At 43.9% G+C, this 20367-nt stretch overlaps 1 protein-coding gene across 1 annotated transcript in view; it reads left to right on the forward strand.

The window, feature by feature from the left end:
* Window positions 1–20367, forward strand: part of RIN2 (Ras and Rab interactor 2) — a 226817-nt gene that overhangs the window by 101289 nt on the left and 105161 nt on the right. Inside the window, exon 3 of the mRNA XM_030310181.1 lies at window positions 16196–16288. Coding sequence (XP_030166041.1) covers window positions 16232–16288 — 57 coding nt within the window. The 5' untranslated portion in view covers window positions 16196–16231. The remainder of the gene's footprint in view (window positions 1–16195; window positions 16289–20367) is intronic.

Genomic DNA, 20367 nt, shown 5'->3' on the forward strand with positions numbered 1-20367 from the left:
GGATTTTATATTGACAAAAATGTTCCCATTAATTATAAATTCAGTACTAGTTGAGCAGGATTCTTTAGACAAGCAGTGAACCAGGCTCAGAAATAGAAATTCCATACCATTTATTGGGAGATGATCTCAGGGAATGCCAGTAGAAAAGTAGGGACAGGAGAGAGGGGAGGGAAAGCAGTCCTTAAAGTGTGTTATTTAGCAAATGTGTGCATGTTTTTCATCTGCGTGGTGTGTGTGTGTGTGTGTGTGTGTGTTCATGTTTGCATCCATCCATGATTGTCCATGATTATCCTGCTGTCCACACTAGGTGTGTGTACCCAGACCCTGAGATAAGGCTTCAAGTGCAAATAGTTTTTTGGGAGGTAAGGGGGATGCTGTTGGCAGGTTTGGAAGTGAGAAGAAAAGGCAGCCACTAACTGATAAGCCAGCCCCCACTGGAGTACCTGAAGCCCAATCTCATGAGATAGTCCTGGGAAACAGTGTAGAGCGGGCACCTGGGAGTTCTCCCACCTGACAGATAAGGGAGCAGGGTCAAAGTGAGGCAAGTCACTATTGCTGGTGAGTATCGGTGCACCGTGCATGATGTGGCTTCAGAATCTTACCTACCTGGGATTGCCAATTTAGGCCACTTTCAGCTCGCTGGTCTAGGTTGGGCAGTGTGGCGGGCAGTGACAGAATGCCTGGAAAAATACTCACCCAAGGTAGGCCGAAGCTAGTCAGGAATGTTCTCTGTCTCCACTCGGGTGGGATCTCTGAGATCTGTGCTCTAGGGCAGTGCCAACCTACACACGTCACTGCTGAGATTGGAAAATTGGATTGGAAACAGATCAAAAAGGGACCTTGAATACCTAACCAGGAATATGGATATTCAATTCTAAAAACTGTGCTGCGAGCAGGGAAGCAGGAAGCTGGGAAAGGACGGTCCCTTTGGTGTGGCATGTTTGGGCCGCGTGAATTGGAGCAGACGCAGACAGCGGGGGCGCACAGACATTAGGGAGCTGCTGAAACCATTAAGGCTGCCGCCGCCCAAGGTCTGAGTGGTTGTGGAGAATGGGAAGGGAGATGACAGCCGTTTCGGCCAGAAGACTCTGCAAAACTGTGCAGTGATTGATGGGCCGAGTCAAGCAAGTTTTCAAGCCTGGTGCCCTCATTAGCAGAGGGGAGTGGGACTTCAGAGGAAAGGAATGTTAAGTGGAAAGTCAGCATTCAATATTCAGAGCTGCATTTCAGAGGAAGAAACCAAGAATGAGTGATTCTTTCTTTACTTTTTTGTAGACAAGTATTTCGGAATTCAGAAAAACAGGTAGGAAAGCAGGAAGAAGACTCAAGATTGGGTTTTGTTTTGCTTTGTTTTGTTTCTAAATTGGAACCATATGAAATGCATAGCTGCAATCCAGAAATCATGCACAAGTCTGCCAACTGAATGATTTGACTTCTGTCTACTCTCTTTGTACACCTCCCTGAACTAATAAAGGGGATAGAAATTAATCAGAAACGGAGCAGGAAAGAAAAGGAAACACTCAAGCCCTAAATGAGAAAACAAAGCCTTTGGTTCCTGGAGAAAGCTTTGGTTTTGGCTCAGGTCATGATCTCACGATTCGTGGATTCGAGACCCGGTGCGGTGTTTGCTTGGGATTCTCTCTCTCTCTCTCTCTCTCTCTCTCTCTCTCTCTCTCTCTCTCTCTCTCTGCTCCTCACCCTCTCTTTCCCTTTCTCTCTCAAAATAAATAAACTTAAAAAAAATAGAAGTGGGGTACCTGGGTGGCTCAGTCATTTAAGCATCCTTCTCTTGGTTTCAGCTCAGGTCATGATGTCATGGTTTTTGAATTCAAGCCCCACATTAGGTTCTGTGCTGGCAGCACGGAGCCTGCTTGGGATTCTCTGTCTCCCTTTTTCTCTGCCCATCCCCTGCTTGCTCTCTAGCTTTCTCTCTCAAAAATAAATAAACATTAAAAAAATAGAACCTTCCAGCTGTAGGGGAGCCTCACATTTGTACATAGAAGTGCCATTTGGGGTGCCTGGGTAGCTCAGTCACTTAAGCATCTGACTCTTCTTTTCTGCTCAGGTCATGGTCTCATGGTATGTGAGTTCGAGCCCTGTATCTGGCTCTATACTGACAGTGTGGAGCCTGCTTGGGATTCTCTCTCTGTCCCTCCCCTGCTCTCTCTCTCCTTCAAAAATAAATAATAAATAAATAAATACTTCAAAAAAATGCCATGTAACATAAGATGCTCTAACAGGCAAAGAAAATAGGGATATACAAGTAAAAGCCCTTTGAAAATCAAAGTGCCATATGCCAACTGGGTCACTATCTCCATGATCATGGGGCATTAGCTCTGTTATATCCAGACCCTACCATTTGGGTTAGGCCAATGGAGACTATGAGAAGGATGGTTTGGCCCAGCATTGAAGCAGATATAAACTATCTTTCCTGACTTTTACAAAAATACTTTTTAGTCTTCAAGGGTAATAAGCAAGAGGGTAAGGTCTTCGGGGAGATAAAAGCATTAACCTCTAGTCTCCTTTTTTGCTGGAGACCTATTACAGATACCCAAAAGATGGAGACCTTGTTTTGCCAAGATAATCAGCTTTGGGGTGATTCTAAGGCATGTTATGCAGTTTCCTATTATCTGCAGTAACTTGAGGTCAGTAGAAGCTGATTGGAGAAGGTCATAATACATCCTCAAACCTAAAACAAGCATGCATTTGGGGGCTTGATCTCACACACAGGGCTGAAGTGTTTTTCAGTGCTTACTCAGTGTGTTTTGACCTCTAAGATGATGATGCTGGCAGGGGAAAGGCAGCTGGTTTAGGATTGAGATAGGATTGGAGGAGGAGTCCAAGATGGCAGACCCAGAGTGAGGGGCTGTAGTGTTTTAGAAGAGCCAAAGGAGGAAAGAAGGTGGAGGAAGGAGTACAATAGCCAAAATGCTTTTAAGGAGACAGCATGGCCTCTTGAACTGGAATTAAGAGCTCGAGAGGAATTAGGATGTCTTAGGGCTGTTGGATCCAAGCCTGTCTCTCTTCCCCAGTACCACCAGGGTATAACTAGGGCCACTTAGGACTGAACCTTACACTTCTGCAAACCAAGTCCAGGTGAGGATGGGAGAAAACCAAACCAGTAGTGGAACCTTTGTCTATTCTCTCATGGTCCCTAAGATGATCCAACCTGCCCTAAGACCTAGGCAAGAGAGGCCACTGCCCTGGGCTATGTACTTCATCCCACTCAGCCTCATCACTCCCCATGGAAGAAGAGGTCCATGGAGGCAGGGGTTATGCCATTCTGGACCCTGCATTTCTCTTCCCTTATTGTTCCAGATGCACAGCACTCTGGAATCCCTGCCCGCATGCCCCAGGCCTGGTGGCATAGCCCACACAGGCTGGAAGTTTTGTGGATGGAATCCGAGGTGACAGTTGGACAGGAAGGCTGGGGTGTCCACAGAGCTGTCAAGAGAGAAGAGAAGAGTGACATGGGGTAGGTTCTGGATGCCCCATGTGCCCCGTTCAGTGCAGAACACTGAAGAGTCTGAATATTTAGACATTTTTTAAATGTTTATTTATTTTTGACAGAGTGAGAGGGGATTCCTCTCTCCCTCTCTCTCTGCCCCTCCTCCACTTGTGCATGCACATACTCTCTCTCTCTCAAAATAAATAAACACTTTAAAAAGAGAGAGAAAGAGAATGAAAGAGAGACAGAGAAAGAGCAGGGGAGAGGCAGAGAGAGAGGGAGACACAGAATCCTAAGCAGGTTCCAGGCTCTGAGCTGTCTGCACAGGGCCTGATGCGGGGCTCGAGCCCACAGACCATGAGATCAAGACCTGAGCTGAAGTCGGATGCTTAACTGACTGAGCCACGCAGGTGGCCCAAGAGTGAAAATTTTAAATGGAAACCTGACCTTCCAAGTCCTTGGAAAGAGAATAGAACACAGTTTGTCTTGGTAAGAGAATAGAACACAGTTTGTAATCTTGATTTATAATTAAAAAAAATTCAGACATAAATAATGTCAGCCTCCATTTGTCTTCTTGCCCCAGGCCCTGAAAGTATTCATGCCTACCTAGCATCCCCTTGGGAGCCATGAGAGTCCAGACAAGGTCAATGGCTCAGTGCCTCCACTATCCGCTAAGGTGGATCCACAGACTTATTTGACCCTGCATCCTTTGATCTTCTTTTTCTAGAAGTCTGACTCCAAGATCATCATTATTATGACCCAAAGCAGTCTCCCTCAGATGTGTGTTTGTGCTACCCTCAAATACTCCCAATGGAAAAGGGGCAATCCAACTGCTTCCCTTTCCCTCTTGGCCCCCATAATAACCATGGCTGCCATAAACATGGGTCAGACACCTGCACAAGAGGATAGGATTTGGGTAGACCATAGTGAGGAAAACCCTGTGTTTCAAAGGGAGCCTGCAGAGCCTAACGGAAACTACTTGGTAGTTTGGTAGTAATATGAGATTGGATTTGTAAAATGCCCCAGTCATATGTACTTGTCTCTCCCAGCAAAAGACATGAATGCCGTTGGTCAACCAAGAGAGACTAAAACATGCCTGAACTGCAAAGGCACTGTTTCTGACACAAACCACCTCATTGGTGATGGCAACAGATATCATTGACAGCCTTACTATGAGAGCTTATGTGAGTTTCCACAACTCTTTTGTAGACACATAAAATATTAACTATTTTGGAGAGCAGCTGTTTCTTTATGCATTATCCTTGATAATTTCTGGATACTGGCTGTAAGATGGTATTCATACATGGTAATTGGGCATTCACAATGTATAGAGGTGTTGTGGTATTTTTTTTTTATTTTGATATTGGATGTTGTGCTTCTGCTGACCATCCCACATGGAATCTGCAAGCATAGAAGGATAATATTCTCCAGAGGAGGCTCAACTGTTCTCCAATGCACTTAAAAGCAAGGATGGGAATTTTCAGACTCTAATGCCCATAACACATGGATGTAGGTACATGCACAAACACAGAGAAGTTCATTTGCTCAGCCAGTTATATTTCATTGGGAGTTTTGCATCTGTTCTGGTGGATTTTTTGTTTGTTTTGTGGTCTCCAATGAAGATACAATGGTGTGGACACACACCTGGAGACCTCTAGAATTCTGATTTGTGCAAAAATGAAAGAGCCAAGAAACATGATTGGCTAGGTAATTGCAGAGAACAAAGTGAGTCTCTATATGATAGAGAGGAAAGGCCTCCAGATCATAGACCCTATAGGAGAAATCCAACAACAGAAAGAACATGTGGATTAAACGTCCTTGTGTTTCAAAGTGGTATAAAGAATGTTTTTTTCAGCATGTTATGTGGATTGACAGCAAGCTATCTTGTCATTCTCAAAGTTACAGTTCTTGTCATTCTTGAAGTTTATATCTTATTTTGTCATTTTCGAAGTTATAGTTCTTCCTATTATCTTACACTTTTGATGAAGCCCATTCCTTAAAAGCCCTTCCTTTCAGCCTTGATGCCTTCTCTGTAAAATCCCATGCACTTACTTATCCCAGAGACACTTATTGAGCACAGATGTGCCAGGCACTGTGTTGAGTATTGGAGCTACTCCTCTGAATAAGGCAGATGGGATCCCCAATGTCTGATGGGCAAAAGGAAGATCTTTTCTTTTCCTCCTCTTCAACCTGTAAAGAAATAGAACCTACGGAGTCTCAAATAATAGACTGAACATATGGCTTCCTTCAGGTTTTCCTGATGGGATCACTCAACTTGGTTGAGATGATAGTCAAACATATTTCAGGTCTTACTAGGAACAAATAATGTGGTTTCATGGCTAAAGCATTGCTTTCAGTCTAGAGATCTAGTTTCTTACTTTGCTATCTTGTATTACCTCAGTGTAAAAAGAATCAAATCAAAGCAACCTCTTCAGAGATGTTGGGGTTTCGAATGGGTAGATTAAATGAGTCATGAACTGGAGTCACCCCTACCCTCACTCAGTAGAGCTGATAGTTAGATTTTCATCAGTTTTGCAAATTTGTTGATGTCCTGTTGGTAGCCTGAAATTATTCATGATGAGAGTATTTATCCCATAAAATAGGCAACTGCTAAAATTTGGGGCTTTTATTCCCCAGAAAGCCAGTTGTTCAGCATTTTCTAGCACATCCCTGTTTAAAGGGAAGGTAGATATCCTAATGGTGAAGTGGAAAGTTTGGAAAGATGTCAACACATACAGGATCAAAATGAAGAGAAAAGAAGCAAATTAGTACATGAAATTCTAGGCAATTATTCCCTAGGGGCTAGTTTAATCTCTGTAGGGATGGTGTCCTGCTTTTTGTGCTTCAGAGGTGGTTGTCATGACGTTTTAATCTAGGACTATTTTATTTTATTGTGACAAGAACACAACATGAGACTTACTTTCTTTAAAAATTTTTTTATATTAAATATAATTTATTGTCAAATTCGTTTCCATACCACACCCAGTGGTCTTCCCAACAGGTGCCCTCCTCAATGCCCATCACCCACTTTCTCCTCTCCCCCACCCCCATCAACCCTCAGTTTGTTCTCAGTTTTTAAGAATCTCTTATAGTTTGGCTCTCTCCCTCTCTAACTTTTTTTTTTTTCCCTTCTCCTCCCCCATGGTCTTAAGTTTCTCAGGATCCACATAAGAGTGAAAACATATGGTATCTGTCTTTCTCTGTATGACTTATTTCACTTAGCATAACACTCTCCAGTTCCATCCACGTTGCTACAAAAGGCCAGATTTCATTCTTTCTCATTGCCAAGTAGTATTCCATTGTGTATATAAACCACAATTTCTTTATCCATTCATCAGTTGATGGACATTTAGGCTCTTTCCATAATTTGGCTATTGTTGAGAGTGCTGCTATAAACATTGGGGTACAAGTGCCCCTGTGCATCAGCACTGCTGTATCCCTTGCGTAAATTCCTAGCAGTGCTATTGCTAGGTCATAGGGTAGATCTAGTTTTAATTTTTTGAGGAACCTCCACACTGTTTTCCAGAGCAGCTGCACCAGTTTGCATTTTCACCAACAGTGCGAGAGGGTTCCCATTTCTCCACATCCTCTCCAGCATCTACAATCTCTGATTTGTTCATTTTAGTTTCTCTGACCGGCATAAGGTGGTATCTCAGTGTGGTTTTGATTTGTATTTCCCTGATGAGGAGTGACATTGAGCATCTTTTCATGATGTTTATTTATTTTTGACAGAGAGAGAGAGAGACAGAGTGTGAGCTGGGGAGGGACAGAGAGAGAGGGAGACACAGAATCCGAAGCAGGCTCCAGGTCTGAGCTGTCAGCACAGAGCCTGACACAGGCTTCGAACTCACAAACCGCGAGATCATGACCTGAGCTGAAGTCGGAAGCTTAACCAACTGAGCCACCCAGGTGCCCCCGAGACTACTTTCTTAAAGAGGACATTATGTAACCATTTAGACTGTGTGTATGCTCTTCTCTTTGGTCCCCTAACCACGGAAGCTGCTAGTGAACAAAACAAAACAAATTAGAAGAATAAAGAACATTGAGTTTGGAATGACAGTAGTCGATTGCTGAGCAACAGAGTATTCTATGAGTCCCTGAGGATTATTGCTTCCACTTTTCTCACTGATTATCTAAGAAATACAAAATATCAGTATTGTAACCAATTCATAATGAAATAGGTGAAGCCTCACTGAACATCATTTGTGATTGATCCAAACCTGACTGGTGAATTGCATTTGTTTGGAATTTTTGATAGTGGAAAGAAAAAATCTTGGTCTGAGAAAAATTGCACTGGCAGAAGAAAACTTTATTGTCTAAAAATGTGCAGACTCATCGAATAATCTTGCAGAATGTATAGTCAAAATTTAACACAGAAAATTTAGTACTTGATAGAAATAATGAAAACAATTACCACCACCTTACAGGGCAGGAATGTTACACAGTAGTGTTTCATGAAGACAAAATTCTGTTTGCTCAATCACATCTTTGATGTAAAGTTTACAAAGAGCAGAATTCATCTCTAAAAACTATTTTCTTTAAAATTAAAATTAAATGTGTATCTGTATGGAGAAATAAAGACTCCCAACACCTTACCTCAAGCCATACACAAAAATTAATTTGAGATGGGTCATAGATCCAGGCATAAAAACTAAGATGATAAATCTTTGGAACAAAACATATAATATTTACTAGCTTTAAATTCTTATATCCGGAAAGAAAAAAGGTACAAAATTAAAAAGAACTAAAGAAAGTTTGAAAACAGTTTAACTGCACTGTGTAAGAAACTAACCAAGGACTTGAGATGGTTTAATGAAGTATGCTCCAGAAAATATTTTCTCCATGAAAATGATCAATATTGGTATAATTCCAATGGAAATATTTGTGTGTGTTAAACATTGAGTTAAAACCGCCTTGAAGACACAAAGTCTGGATTAAAATAACAGGGTAAAAACATCTTTACAACAATCCACAACTCTGTCTCATGAGCAGAAAGCTGCATCCATTCCATTTTATTCAACTGAGGAACATCAATTTTAAAAAAATAGAGGTAAACACCCAGCAAAGCTTCCATGCAACTTTGCAGTGTTGATAAAAGAAGTAGAAATGTACCTTTTGTTTGTCCTTTTCACCCTGAAATTGAAGCATCTTCCTTTAGATGGCCAAAGGTGTCCCTCTCCTATATTCATCGAAAAAATCCCCATTGGGGCACCTGGGTAGCTCCGTTGGTTAAGTGTCCGACTTTGGCTCAGGTCATGATCTCCCGGTTCGTGGGTTTGAACCCCACGTCAGGCTCTGTGCTGACAGCTCAGAGCCTGGAGCCTGCTCTGGATTCTGTGTCTCCCTCTCTCTCTGCCCCTGCCCCGCTCGTGCTCGCTCTCTCTCTCTCTCTCTCTCTCTCTCTCAAAAAAAAATAAATAAATAAATAAACATTAAAAAAAATCAATCCCCATCAGATGTGACATCATTAAGTTCTGCTGTGGTTTGACAGGAGTTTGTCTTTATCGGTGTGTGCTTTATTCTAAGATCTTTGAATTAAACATTTGGTAAGATGCTAAAAAATATCTTAAAAATATACTTGCTTCTGAGAACTCATGATTGTCTTTCTGAAACATTCTGGTCAAAACATATTTGATGGAAAGGAACATAAATCTACCCGAACTACTAAAAAAAAAAAAAGGAATATTTATTGTCAGGATACAAGATGAGTTGAACCTTGGCCTGGTGGAAGCTATAAGGCCAGCGGTCTGAGGCCAAGACTCAAGATGCTCCTTTACACATGTGCATTCACCCCTCCTGGCCCACTGTGGACCAGTAGCCCCTCGTATCTGCTCACTCAGGATGTATGTTTCCCATAAATTATTTTCATTATTTCTATCAAGTTTCCCATATGGCTCCAAAACCAGCTCTCAGGCATGAGCACCTACCTTGTGACTCTCAGCTCAAAATCTTGAAGTAGAGGATTCTACTTCGTCTTACAACGGTCAATTTTAACTTTGCTGGTCCAATCAGCTGAGGGGATGACATGGGCAGAATCACTCACGTTGCATATCAGGCACAACGTGGGCAGGGCAGGTGTTCTACAAGGGGTGTGGGTGGCTCAAGCAGGGTATCTGAATGACGTGAGCAGATCCATGGGCACTGGTGAACTGGAAGAGCTTATATCTCATCTAAAGAGAACACTCAGAGTCAACCAGTTTGGGTTATGCTGGAATGATAGCTCAGTGTGACCAGAGAAGCTACATATCTACATTTTATGCAAAATGTCCTGATTTTTAAAAAGTTGCCAGTTGTAGCAGACACTGTCAAGCCCTTCCCAAATCCCTTGGGTACTTAACATTTCCATGGGTGCTGGCCTGATTTTCCACTGCCAACTTTGCCTAAGGCTCTCTTTGGCCACTGGAGCCCATTCTACACACACTAGTGGCATGATGGAAATGCTGGTGAATTAAGGCTTCCTGCGGGCAGTTGGACATTTCCTCAGCTCCCTTGTGCTTCTGTTGGAACTACTCTGGGGCATGGTCTATACTGACTTCCAGAGCTCCCCAGAAGAGTTGAAGTCCAGTTGCCCAGTAGTTGGTCATGCACTTTGTATTGGCTGCCCTTCTTCCCCATATCACTTCCCCTCCCCAACCAGTGTTTCTTAAAGGCACCTTTAATAAACGACATGGCCATAGATTCTTGACTCAGCATCTCTGGAGAGAGTTAATTCAAAATTTTTTAAAAAGTGTATCACTTAATCTATTGTATCTGCAGTGTTGACTCAATTCAAGAGCTGTCAGCTTATTAAATTAAAATTAACCACCTACACAAAATTCACCATCATATACTTTTTAGCATCATGGCCAGAGAGGCTTACAAAAGAAAGGTCTAAGCTCAGGTGCTCACAGGTTGACAGGTAAACCCTGAGGAAGACCTGGCGTGTGTGGCTCCCTGTCCATGGCCTCCTTTGGCTTAGGAGCTAATGTGGCTTACAAGGCTTCCTCATTGTAGGTGTGAAATCACTGCAGGGTGTTACCACTTAACATGTGGAGCTTTTCAAGTAAGGAGGCTGAGAAGACACATACTTTTAAAAAAAAATTTTTTTTTCAAGTTTATTTTTGAGAGAGAGAGAGAGAGAGAGCACAAGGGGAGAGGGGAGAGGGATAGAGAGAGAGGGAGACATAGAATATGAAGCAGGCTCCAGGCGCTGAACTGTCAACACAGAGCCAGATGTGGGGCTTGAACCCATGAACCTTGAGATCATGACCTGAGCTGAAGTTGGTTGCTTAACTGGCTGAGCCACCCAGGTGCCCCAAGACACATACTTTTGAAATGTCAAAAGAGACTGGCCTGGGAGGTAGCCACCCTCTCTCCCTTCACAGCCATGTTTCCAGATGGGCAGAGTGCACCAGCCTTGAGGACTGAGCCATGCTTAAGAGAAGTGGTTACCTAGGGAAAAAATAGGGATGTCTGTAGGGAAATGCAAGCTGGAGAAGCAGGAAGCTAATCCTTGAATGGCCCAAGGAGTAAAATGAGGGTGATGGGTGGGAGGTGACAGAGACAGTTTCCCATCTAAGTAAAGGAAGAGTTTCTTGACAGCTGAGCTTCCCGCCTGTTGCCCAAGGTGGCGTGCATTGCCCTTGGTGGAAGTGTTCACACCTTCACCATGGGGGCACCAGCATGTCGTAGACTCTGGGTCTAACGTTCTCTCTTGTCTAGCAAAAGAGCGGGATGCAGGATTGAAAGCGAGAGATGGCTAATGTCTGGGAAAAGACAAGAGCCCCAAATAAGGGTCCTTGCCCCATTTTTATTAGGATCAGAAGGCTTACAAACATGGCCATGGACGTGCACAAAGGGACAATGAATTTGTGAACATTAACTGTGGATCTGACGGAAAGGGGGTCTTGAGGATATTCGGGGTTAGGGGTTTGGGTTAATACAAAAGGAAATCTGGGCGCCAGGCAGTCGGGAGGAGAGTTGTTTACAGCGGACATGAGGCAGCACCTCTGTTTATCTTAGCTAGCCTAGGGACCAGACAGACAGGGGAAATAACCTGAGGGTTGACAAGGCACCTTTTCTTTTTTTAACCATCTCCACTCTGGGCTGTTTTGCCTGCAACGCAGCCATCCATAGTCCAATTCACCAGTTTACCTAACCTGGCCCTATCCTCCCGTGAAAGCAGCTTTTCTGCTACAGTACTAAATTGGGGGTGCTTCCCCCTGGATATCTAATCTTGTTTATTTCATATACCTATGTATTGGGCACCTTTGCGCCTGTTCCTATTTTAGGCCTTTGCCTCTCTCTCTCTATTCTGGGGGCTCTGCACCCCCTCTCTATTTTGGAGTGCCTTTGCACCTCCCTATTCTTGGGGTGTCTTTGCACCCCCCTATTCTTGGGGTGCCAGTCTGGTTTACCCAAACTTGGGTGTGAGCATTTTATGGCTTTGTATTTCTTTATGCTTTGTTAACCCATTGGTGTAAGCCCGGGGGATTCCTAGGCTTATCTCTCACACCAGCAAAGCTAATGCAGCATGGATATGGCGAGAGTCTCTGGGAGGCACCAGTTTTCCAAGGATGCAAGGGGTGGACCTCCAGTGCAATTAACCCCATTGTCGGGCCAGTCCTAGGAGTGGAGAAATGCTCCTTGATTAAAAAAAAAAAAAAAAAAAAAAAAAAAAAAATTATTTGATAGTCCTGGGAAATTACTCCTGGGAAAATTGAGGTACTGAATGTTGTTTCCAATTCTATTTAAAAATACACTTATTAGTAAGAGGGCTGGGAATACAGTTCTTTTCTTCTCATTTCTTCCAATGAACTAGTTTCTCTTTTCAATGAAAAAATTGCATAATCTTAAAACTTAAGAGAAAAAAAAAGGTTCACTATCAACTGAGGGAAAATCAGTGCTGGACAGTGATACAAAATGCTTAAAGAAAAAAATTTTAAAAATTCATGTAATTTGAATTGTCAAGCCAGAGCCTGGAATCGAGTTTTTCTGTCCAGCTTGTAAAATCCCTGGTAATACAAAGATAATTATGGAAATATTCAGAGACTTTCCCTGGATCCAGACACAGAGCCGCCCCACTGGCTTTTACCTCTTAGTAAAGAGGAAAAGCATTCAAAAGACAGACCTGCCGTCATTGGAGCCACTTAAAGAACCAGCAAAAAGGTGACGTGCATTTCTCAGGATTGGCCTTGACCTGACAGGTCCCCAGGGGTGAGTCATTTTCTCCTTCTTCAGTCAGTTTGGCTGTAAAATAATTATAATAACGAGATCTTGTTTACTAAGAGCTGAAGTCCACTTTGCCTTGTCTCATTCAGCTGCCAGAAAGGAGAGGAAGAGAGGTAGTGATTAGAAGGCTTTTGTGGCTAACTGTCGTAGCAGCTCGGTGTTGAGAACCCATGCCTTGAATAAGAGAAGTCTCTTGTAAATTGGACTTGTGAGTAGTGGGTGCCTGTGTAAGTGTCCCTCTGCTTCTCCTGTGGGTCTGCACTTGTGACCTGAAGCAAACAAATAGGAAGGGTAGTTTGACTAAATAAATGGCGGGAAGGGGAGGAAGGAGCCTCCATCTCGGTCGGACCCTCCATCTTGCCAAGATCTGGCCTGTGGCCAAGTAGAGCAAAAGCTGCGAGAGTGCCAGCGGCTCAACCGAGCCCCACTGATCAGTGGCCTGGAAGCTGGGCACTCGGTGTCTCTCTCCCTGCAGCCAGTCTTCAGCCAGGGTCCGGGTGGTGGTGCCTCAGTGCCTGTCCTCAGTGGCTCTCAGTTGAACGAGCTGGACAGTGAGCCTGGAGCCTGGACTGACCACTCAGTGAGTCCTTTACGCTGAAAATTCAGAACAGACCTTCACCTCAGCAGTGGCTCTTGGGGCCACCTGAGAAGCCACGGCTAGGTTTACTCTCCAGTGGCAGAGCCTGGTGTTTGTGTGAGAGAGGAATACTCACTTCCTGCCTTTGTCCCTTAGCTGACTGGAGCAGCCGGCTTCGTTTACATTCCTCTAGTGGTGTTATTGAAAAGCCTTGGCAGCTCCCAAATGTCCCACTAGGGCTTTTCCCCACCCCACCCCACCCCCCACTGTCTTTTTTTTTTTTAATTTATTTTTTTCTAGCTTTTAGCTAGCATCTGGAAAGATCCACTGGATGCGATGGGCTCATTTTTCAAGAATCCGCTTTACCTTCAGGGAAATCAGGAAAGGAGCACGCTCTCAATGTATAAATGTGGAGGAATTTTACAACCTCTCAAACTACTGCACCTTTTTTGTTTCAGTCCAGCATGTTACTGGAATGGTTTTAGGACGGAACTGCTAGTGTAACCCCTTGGGGTAGGGAGGGGTGAGGAGCCATGAATGGAAAGAAGTTATCCATTTTAAATTGTATTACAATCTGTCCTTATTGAGTTAAAGTCTTAGAGGTTATGGTTTGGGAAGGAAACTTGTTACAATGGTAAGGAACTTAAACCAGAACTTTTGGGGGGGATCTTAAGAACTGTATATATATATATGGGTTTTTTTTTTTTTTAATGAGAATAATCTATGATGTGCTGCTGTCCGCTTGGATTTCATTCAACTGGAAGGACCCGTGGTCGTGCTTGGCAGCCTGCTCTTATCACCTGCTGTCATCTTCCTCCTGGAGCAGCCTTTTGAAGAAGGAGAGAGGCAACCTGCATTTTCCTGAAGAAATGTGATAGGTCTGCCTGCCTGGCACGCACGGAATCTACACTGGATGGTTCCCTGAGGACCGCTTGAGGTTGAAGTGCATGCATGCAATTTTCAGGCAGCTAATTAAACTAGTAAACTTCTGGAATCCAGACTGCTCCCTGGCTATAGGCGAAATGCCCTGCCTGTCGTGGCTCATCAGAAGGGGTTTGTCTATGGAAATCTTAGGAACAGAACAAAGAGACTTCGATCTGCATGAGGAATGAAGTCTTGGCTCTTGCCAGCAGCTCCTTAACTGCTGCGTGATGTCAAATCCCTCGCCTAGAAAACGTCTGAAAGGAAAAGAATTGCACATTAGGCTTGGTTTCAGGAAGTGTTCTTTCTTTACGTGTGTGCTTCTGCATGGAAACAGTTAATCATGTGCTCCCTCAGGTTACGGTGTGGCTCCCTGTCTCCTCTTAGTTCCGAACACAGCCCTGTGTTTTCATTCTGGAGTCGCTCCAATCTGTGGACTTTGCTAGTAAGTGATGAACTTCAAAGGCCTTGGAGCTGGGGTTCCGTTCAGCTGCTGAGCCTGACAACCTGAAGATCCAGAGTCAGCAGAATTGCAAAGGAGAGCTCCCGTCTTCTCAGGAGGTTTTGGAATGCTCGCCTCCATCCCAGCAAGTGGAAAGCAACACAGGGAAGGCACCTCTGAACCTTTACAGAGAGGGAGCCATGGAGGGAGGACTAAATTGGCGAGGGTTCCCGAAGGAGGGATGGGTAGCACTGCGTTACTGTCTTCCTATAGATGAGATTCTACAGATCAACAGAGTCCCCTATGAATGTGAACATAGGGGCAAATCTTGAGGCCAAAATGAGCCTCTTGCCAAAAAGTATTCTTTGCTAATGCACATGTAGCTCTCTGCTAAGTAATTATGCTTTTCCACTTGTTGAAATGTCCCTTTGGTGCTATTGGCTCTCTGCCCACCCCCAGCCACCCACCCACCCCCCCCCCCGGCAATAATGAAATTGCTTTTGCAAATTGGCAGCAGCTACTGTGGCTTTGGCTTTGGTGCCTCCCGACCCCACCCCTGCAGCTCAACCCCCTTTAATATTCCTTAATGTGGCGTGACCTGTTTTCACTTTATTGTCCTTATACCATGTTGGTGATGGTCAGGACGAGCTTCGTCTTGAGCGTGTTATGGCAAACAGAAGAGATTGTGAGCAGGAGAACAGTTTTATACTTGCTCCTGGCCCAGCCTCCCTGGGTAAGGAAGGTTTAGGGATGCCCCCCTCTCCAGGTCTGCACTGCACGCTGGCTGGGGTAAGGCCAGCTGCCTGGGTGTGCGTGTGTTTTACTTAGGAGTGGACACTGAAGGCTTTGTAGCCAAGAGGGAAGATTATCGAGTTTTGATGCTCAAGTGAGGGAAATTCCAAGCTGAAATGACCACAGTTATGATTCAGAATCATATCATGCCTTTAAATTTTTCTCTGCATTCCAAAGTGCACTGCCCCCCTCCCCTTGGGTTATCATGGAGCTGTTTCCGTGTTGTTTCTTATACAAACTTATCTCTGTAAACAGGGACGTAGGATTTCATCTCAATCTTTGATTTCTAAGGAGAAAATAAAGGGATTTATTCCCAGTGCCCTTGTGTTGACCTTGCCTGGGGGAGAGGGCTAGCAGAGCTGATGATGACCTCATCTCATTCCGGCAGGATTTCCTGGGACATGCAGGGCCTCATTCTTCTGCTGTCCCTCTGTGTTCAGCCACATTAAGTCCATAAGCTTCAGAGCAGATTACGGTGACATCTAATATCGGTCCCTTTAGGACTCGAGCATGAGGTCAAGCAAACATACAAAGCAATCATTATACTTTCCGCAGTCCCAGAGACCTTCTGCGTCAGCTGGAGAAACAGGAGGTGGGGCAGTGAGGTGGGGCACAGACTAGGAACTGAGCTGTCTGGAGCAGGAAATCAGCCTGAAAGGGGATGGAAGGGCTTTGGTGGGAAATAAATGGCACTGTGTTGTTGACGGAAAAAGATCTTGGCAGGACTGTTGTTGTGAGTGTTCTGTGGCTTAGAAAGGAATTTCCTACAGGCTGGACTAACCATTAAAAATATCTCTACCTTCAGGAGTCCCGGGCGTGCAATAGAGCATCGCTGGGGGAGATGTCAGCTTGGACCATGGGTGCCCGCGGTCTGGACAAGCGAGGAAGTTTCTTTAAGGTAAAAGGAAGCCTTGATTGGGATTTCTAATGGGCAGCCTTTCTCACTTTGCTGGGCTGCTTGAGGAGCTGCAGAGTGAAGCCTGTTCTGAGCCAGCTCTGGAGGGGTGGGGGGGTGGGGGGAAGCTTGCCTGAACCCAGCTGCGAGCTGTTACTGGGTTTACAGTAGGTTGGAGTTTTTGTGACCTAGTGATTCCAGACAGGCCCGGGATCTAGGGCCTGCGAGATGCAACCCTGTATAAAACAGTTGAGGCAATCTTTATCTGTTCCTTTTTCAACTGGATGGTTTTATGATAGAAGCTGGATTTTGCATTCCAGTCAACCGATGCTGTAGGCAAGTGTGTTTTGCACTTTACTTGACTGTATGAATCACGTAGGTCCTCTTTAAAGAACAACAACAACAACAACAACAACAAAAAAAAACAGATTCCTGGGTCTCACCCTAGACTGATTGTTATTTGCTGGTGTATTTTATCAAATACTTAGAGGCCTCTTATGATCAGGCAAGAGAGAACCAAGGCATGATTAAAACTGTGCCACTCTCCATATGCATATAGATGTTAATGGGTTGAAATTACCTTGCTAGTTTAATGAGATTCTAAATGGGTATTTTATATACTCTGTGTGTATGTTGTAAATTAAGACTTGGTGGTCATTTCAAATTTGCACTTGGGAATTCATTTCCTTCTTATGGCTTTTGCTTTGTATAAAAAACAAGATCATGTAAAGGAGTAAAAAAACGGAGGTAAAATGTGCATTTGAAATCTGTCATAGGAAAGTGTTCAAACATCCTATCTTTTTCCTCAAAGGAGGAATAACACAGGAGCCTCCTAATTACCGAGGAAAATGGACAATGTTTACTAATTCTCCCATCTTGATGGGTTGCAAGTGTGTATTAACTTGCATGTATATGCTTCCCATTTGCAAAAGACTAAACCGATTTACTATGTCAATTTGGGACTCCATAAAAATCTATCAGAAGAGCCTTGTTGATACAGCAAAGCTAAATTCAACAAGCCGACCACAGTAAGGAAGGACATCATCAGGACACAGTCCCACTGGTGTGCAAGTGGGAGGACAGGAGACATCTTCATAGGGTTCAGAGGTCTGGGCTTGGGTCCCTTAAGCTGTATTTTCCAAGGCAGAGAATTGATCGGATTTCAGCAGAGTATGTGGCATAATAGTTCCGGGTTGGTGGATTCAGCAAGACAATGGTCTTGAATAGAATCTTGGCAAGTTAACTATTGTTTGATGAGCAAGCTTTTCCCAGGTGAGCAAACTGTTTGCCAGGACAAATTGTCTTGTAGGAATTTCCTGCAGCAAATAGCAAAGTGATTTGTTGGTTTAAAGCCTTAACATCCTGGGTACGAATATCCTGGAAGAAATAGTTATGTTGACACAGATGGTCTCGATTCTCCGTCCTCATAGTTATGTGATGTGGATGTAGCCAGCTCTGTTCTTCATTCGTTTACTCAACTTGGAATAAAGCTGTACAACATCCACCCACTTGAGGCAGACGAGGGACTTTTCAAGTCTCTTATAGACCAGGCACTAACCCACCAGGCTCCTGACTCATCTCCAGTTCCTGGATCCTGTGTTATGTGGAGATACTTACTTCATCCTGGTAGAGGGGACAAACCCACCCCCCTCCTTAACCCAAGGCGCTGCCTACATCAGCCTAACTATTGGTTAGTCTGTAATTACCACCTTATGCTCAGGAAATATGGGGCGGGGAGGGGGGTGGAATCTTACATAGCAGTTAGACTTTATAGTCAAAGCAAAAGAAGAAAATCAAGTATGGTCAAAATTGCCTTTGAAAATTCCTGAGGGAGGGTCCATATTGGACTCAATACCACCTGTTGATTTCATGGTAGCCAGTGTGTCCTGAAGTCCTGGGGAGAAAAAAAAATTTTTTTCAGTTGGACAGCAGGTAAAGCAGTTAACTTGTATTTCTGGGCTATGTCCTATGAAAGAATCAATCAGGCAAGAAGTGAGAGGCCTGCCTGACCCCAATGAAGACAAGTCTTGCTCATCTCTCCTGCGTCACATGTCCTGGAAGAAAATGTTGGCCAAGAGGTCTACACTGTTTAACTTGGTATCGTCTTTCTTTTTTTTCTTCTTCTTTTCTTCCCCAGAGCTTAAATTGTTTAAGTTACATACTCCAAGGTAATGGTACATTTTATACTTCTTTTCTTTCTTTTCTCTTCTTCATAGATAATATTATTCTTTATGATGACTATTCCATAATTAATGATGGAGTAGTATTAGTTATTATAATATTAAGTAAATAAATATGATTGTTAGTTATTATTAATGATTTCACAATTTAGGCATGTAGTTATCCGCAAGGATGAAGTCAACTGCCCTTTGGACACAGGTCAGGTGGGTTAAGGCACCTTTGTGTCTTGCAACTTATCTGAGTCATTTCCATGAGCCAGGATAGATAGAAAACCACAAACCGAAGCTTACCAGTTGGTTAGCAATTCTGATTTTGAAAATACAAATTGAATAAGGGAAGATAATGATGAAAAAGAGGCCTGGTGATTGTCTTTCAATTATCTACACTTTACACAAAATCACGTGAGCCCTAATAGCTGAGAAATGTGTATGGAATTCATCTGTGAGCCAAGAATGTAACCAAGTATTCTTACACTTCATGAAATTGTCCTGTCTGGTTATAGGGCATCACTGATGTTTGGGAAGCACAGCATGGCAGTAAGAGTCATTCCAAAATTTAGCCCTCCCCCCACCTCCCTAGGTATATGGAATCAACCTCAGGTCTCAAAGTCCACTTCTTCAGGAAAGATTTTTCAGGAACACCACATTGGGGTATATATTCTCAGAGCCCCATTTACTTCTCACATGAAACATTATTTTCTTTTATGACTTGTAATGTGTTTAGTATTGTGAATATTTGATTGGCTACTGAAGATTGTCTGAGCATTCTGGGGTGGTTGACAGTGCCCCATGGTTATTATTCATGTGGAATCACATCCTGGAAGCCTGGCCACAGAAATCCTATCCTGGACAAACACATTTTCCACAGTCCTTCCCATCATGAAGCACCATCGTGAATTTTTTCAGAAATGCATCTTCCTGGTATACAAGGTGTCCGTTAAAACATATACGGGGAAGCAGGTGATGCCCTGGACAAAGCAACCAGAGTTATCTGCACGTCAATATAGAAGTGAACACCTGTTACTATACATTTCAGGATGTATTGTGTGAAAGAGCTTGTGTAAGAAAGACATCATCTAGGCTAGAAAAGCTCTAGGTGGTTCTGCACTAGCAGACAAACTCAAAGTTAGCTTTGATCCCTCCTTTCCTGAATAGCAAAGCTTCCTCCAAGCCACCCACACCCCTCCCCCATCCAGAGGCCCAGTTCTGGCAGATTCCTCTCAAGTCACCGAACTCCCCACCATCCTCCTTCCTCTACAGACACTTTCCCATTTCTGTTCTCATTCTTTCATTTCTGGGCACTACAGATGATGCCTTTAATGTGTCTGCACTACCACCAGGCGTGTTTATTTCCAAACAATCCCATCATCCATTTTGCCTGCTTGCAGACTCTGGCTTTATGCTGGGCCCAGGACTGGTCTGTATTCTTTACCTTGACAGTTGAGGTCTTCTGGCTCTCCTTTCCCTGCTTCTTCCTCCACTGGTCCTACCACTGTGCCCTCTTGGGTCTGCTGCTGTGGTCCAAACCTGCAGGTGCCCAGATTCCAGGCTTGGCCCATCCCTCCTCCTCCCCCTCACCTTCCACCTCTCCCCACCAGGCTCCTAACTACCCTTCCAGGCTGACATAGACACACTGTATCCATTGACAAAGGAACTCACATGGTCTGAGCTGATATCTACCTTTATTTTTGTCTGAAGATAAAATTGTGGTAGATGGCCTAGCTATGGCTCCAGCATGGTACCAGGAAGTAAACTTCAATTCATACATAACTTTAGTTCTGCCTTGAGTGATTTCCTCTGTCCTTTTGTTGCTGTTTCCTTGTCCCCGAGGGGGCAGCCTCTTATGGTAGAGAACAATTCCAGAAGAGGACCAGTGTGTATTGCCCACTTAACAATCCAATT

This window comes from Lynx canadensis, chromosome A3 (assembly GCF_007474595.2).
Source record: "Lynx canadensis isolate LIC74 chromosome A3, mLynCan4.pri.v2, whole genome shotgun sequence".
NCBI classification, from domain to species: domain Eukaryota; kingdom Metazoa; phylum Chordata; class Mammalia; order Carnivora; family Felidae; genus Lynx; species Lynx canadensis.